The sequence below is a fragment of the Opisthorchis viverrini genome (assembly GCF_000715545.1).
Source record: "Opisthorchis viverrini unplaced genomic scaffold opera_v5_93, whole genome shotgun sequence".
NCBI classification, from domain to species: domain Eukaryota; kingdom Metazoa; phylum Platyhelminthes; class Trematoda; order Opisthorchiida; family Opisthorchiidae; genus Opisthorchis; species Opisthorchis viverrini.
Genome location: NW_008751750.1, coordinates 196,786 through 200,808, shown reverse-complemented (window position 1 = coordinate 200,808; position 4,023 = coordinate 196,786). Strand labels below are relative to the sequence as shown.

At 46.4% G+C, this 4,023-nt stretch overlaps 1 protein-coding gene across 1 annotated transcript in view; it reads right to left on the bottom strand.

The window, feature by feature from the left end:
* Nucleotides 1-4,023, bottom strand: part of T265_13697 (hypothetical protein) — a gene marked incomplete at both ends in the record, with an annotated part of 19,859 nt that overhangs the window by 6,662 nt on the left and 9,174 nt on the right. Inside the window, one exon of the mRNA XM_009170117.1 lies at nt 1,720-2,260. Coding sequence (XP_009168381.1) covers nt 1,720-2,260 — 541 coding nt within the window. The remainder of the gene's footprint in view (nt 1-1,719; nt 2,261-4,023) is intronic.

Sequence of the window (4,023 nt, the reverse complement as noted above, 5' to 3'; positions counted from 1 at the left end):
GCAGCGAAGTATGAAAGCCATTACCAGCAAACTCAGCTGCGCTGGTCACTGCCGTCTTCCTGGATGGGGACCGCGAGACGGGCCACATCAATGGCTAGAGACATTGTCAGATATGGCCCAGTCGCGCCCTCAATGGCGCTCGTGCATCAAAGCTATTGCCCTCAATGCATAGCTCCTTTTTTTTAACCTACCCTTCATTTGACAGCCACTGTACCTATCCCTCCCCAAAAAAAACATCGGTGAACAAAACTGCGGCAGCTACAACCACTGTACGACGAGTACGCGGACAGCCCAGCCGACAATGATGATGATGATTATGTACGTGTGACGGTGGTCGGGAGTTTGTCAAACCGAGGAGATTTGGTCGATAGAGTCAACTGCGGTTATTACAGCCGACAATGATGATGATGATTATGTACGTGTGACGGTGGTCGGGAGTTTGTCAAACCGAGGAGATTTGGTCGATAGAACCAAGTCAACTGCGGAAGCCAGCTTGTTCTTTGCGAAGTTCCGCTTCAAAGAGAAAAAATTACAAGAATGGCCAATAATATGCTTGGACTTTCTTGACTAATTGACTAGTTTCACACTTTTCCATTGAAGATCCACTGGATCCAAGAGAGAACCTTCAGACAGCAATGCTCGGTCCAAGCGCGTGCTCCGAGTTCACATGCTTTCCGAGACCAACCTTTGTAACTTTCGTTCCACAGTAGTGTTAGTCACCTACCAGATGACAAGCGCAAGCCAAAGTCTTCACTGGAAATATCTTTTTTGTGACAGTACGAAAGATTGATGAATAAGGCTAAGAAATCACCCAAGCTAGGCAGTGTGCCTGAATAAAATGTTGAATTTGAGTTTAGCTGACTCGAAACCTCTCAGGGACAAACGAAATCCAGTGAGGATGTGCACCGGATCGAGCATGTGGCTGATTCACCCGCTGTTACGCTGATCAAACCAATTATTCTCCCAAGACCACCGACCTCGGAACCACAGTAAGCAAACGCTCGGATAAGCTTAACACATTGCAACACTGCGCATCTCTCGAGAAAGAAGTTTTATGGCAATAACTTGCTTTCGCGCTGTTCGCATGGTAAGGAATTTCTTCTGCAAAAGCGCATGAATCATTGGAGCTAATCGGGTGATTGCTATGCAAAAAAGATGCTTGAATGATACCTTTGATCAAACAATTTAGTGACCGGCACCATGGACACCCAGGAAAGCTCAAGTTGACGAGCTATCCGAATCTGAAGCGAGAGCACCAACTGAGCAGCTTCACCCAATGTTTCTCCTTTTCTAGGGCTTGTACTTCTAAAATGAATGCCGTATTCTCCTAACTATATGTACCTTCATATCCATAAGCTAAACACCCACAAAAACTCAGTTAAGCCAAAACAGCCGTCGATATTTTCAACTCCAACAACGTAACAACCAAACCAGTGTTCTTCAATACAACCCTCGGCGTACATAGTGAACCGTGGAATTCAACCTGCCCACTCGATGGGGAGAAGCTGTATATGAAGGGGTTGGTGACACGTTTGAGATCCCATACACCAGTCAACGTAAATATTAAAACATTCCAGCTTGAGTGAACGTGATAGGTGGCAATATAATGAGGGGGATCATCCGAACACAGGTAAACTATGTCAACCCTGTCACTCCCTATAGATTTCCTGGGATTTCCATCCCATCATAACCTAGTAAGCAAGTTCAAGAAGTGTTTACCTCCTTGCGACATCGTGACTTCATAGTGGAAGAGCTCAAGATTCCGACCAAACCGGGATATCCAACCATGATCAACCAAGTGGACGCAGCAAGACATGTGTGAAAATTACCTTCGTGTCGAGCGATCCTAAAGAGCAGATGAAAGAAACTGGGCGGTTTTACTGCAGGCGCCGACTGGTGCAAACTGGCGTAAACGTTTGTTTCCCCGGTAACAGGGATTTTTGCGGACAACCCAGGGGTTGAACTGACAGGGACAGCAGCCTCAACGTGCCCAATTTGCATGCGAGACTTGATCACGTCAAATGGAAATATGGCGGTCCATAACATACATCCACCGACACCGCCGCAAACAGCTACCTCCGCTGTATTGAGGTGATCTCTGTTACCCCGATGTCTAGCAAACAGTGACCGGCAAGTTTCGTAGCCACCAAAGAAGAAGAAATACCCCGGCACCTCACGAGCGAACGTCGCGCTGAGGCCGCGGGTGAAACCGACTAAACCTTCTTCTCTGAATATCATTCTCGTAACACTCCAGGGTCCACTGAAAAAGATAATGAGATGGGCGGAAAATGCGATAATTGGAACTACGAGTGGAATAGGCCGTCTGCAGTAATCAAACTTACAAGTCCACTTTGACGAACGAAAAATATATGGCTGTAAACAAAGACCATGAAAATTATGCCGTACGTTAAACTATCTTTTATAACCACTAACTGAATTCCAACGACTTTCAAGAAACTTCCACTAGTTCAGTTTTCATGCATTCTGGGAATTCGATTATTGGAATTATGAAGTAGTTAGGTTTTCCGCTGAGCCGAGTAGTTTGATCACCAACAGAGATGATATCGAGACGTTGTTAGAATGCAGATTGGAGTGTAGCGTTACACCGCTGCTACTACCACTCGGAAATCTATACTTCCCAACGAGAGTTTGGTCTCAGTTAATGTGCGTAGAAGCGGCTACGACGGCGGCGACCAACATTCACAAATCAGGCAATTAGCTGGATGAGTTAACGACTAATTGCACAACGAAACAGCTATTTCTAATTAATCAGCCGTCGAAGAAGGTGGGCATGTCGCCCAGTGACCAGGAGCTTGAAAGTGTTAATCAAGAGAAAACGTGCCCGACCCCCCTAAGTCCACCCAATGAGTTGTCTTAAGGACGAAAGAGCTCAAGGGAAGCTCACGGGTTTCAATCACACCTGTGATGGCTTTCAAAAGACAGAGCTCATGCGAGTACAGAAAAGTGGGTGTATAATAATCTGGAATAGAAAACGACAAGACATGGAAAGTGAAATCCCCGACCCTGTCTGCAAAGGTCTGTTCGGAGGGTCAATATGAGACCAGATCACTGAGCAAAATGAAACAACGCTGAGTGAGATGCAGGCAATTCCATGAAGGAACATAATGATAAGGATATCATAAATGAGCAATGCAGCTGAAATCAGTGAGTCTCCTGAGAAAACCGAATAGGTTACCATCACCGTCATTGACATCAACACCAGATGAGAACATTGGTACTTCACTAGAGTACAGCTATGTAAGCTTAGTGGAGTAAAGCCTCATAATGGAAATAACTAAACTGGGAAGCGAGAGGGACCTGGAGTTAGCCTACTGCAAATAGCCCACTAGAAATGGACAGCATCTAAACCGGTTATACCGGTTGACAACCATGTCGTTCAATGTCCCGAGTCAAGCACAGAGAGGTTTGAGTAGACCCTGTCCTGGAGAGCGAACGGCACCAACAGCGCCCAAACTTTCTGCGATATCCTTCACTCCCTTCTGCCATGTCAAATTCTGTTCACTTCTGGGTGGCCTCTACTGCGAATTGGGCACTGAAGATAAAGCTAACCCTCGGAAGGCGGCAACTCGGCAAGCATAGCACATGAACCAGACACTTCAGCTTGCAATTTTGGATACTCGCTGGTTCCAGCCGATTCCAGCAATACTTGAGACATCATCATCATCATCGACAGCATGACATCAGTGTTCAACACCGATGCTCCACTGCCGTACAACCATGACTTATTTGAAAGCCTTATTGTAAAGAAAAGAATAAAGGTGGATGGGGGAGGGACTTAGTGCTAGCTTAACACAATCATTCCGAGGTGCCTACACCTCCAGACATTCACTCAGGCAATCTGGACAGAAACTGACAACAAGAACGCCACTGACATCGGTTGGCAGCCATATCTTGTAGTGTCTCCAACCAGGCACAGTGAGGATCACGCGGTCCCCATCCTGGAAGGCGAGTAGCACCGACAGCACCCAAGCGTTTCGTGATCTCCTTCATACTCCTCTGCCA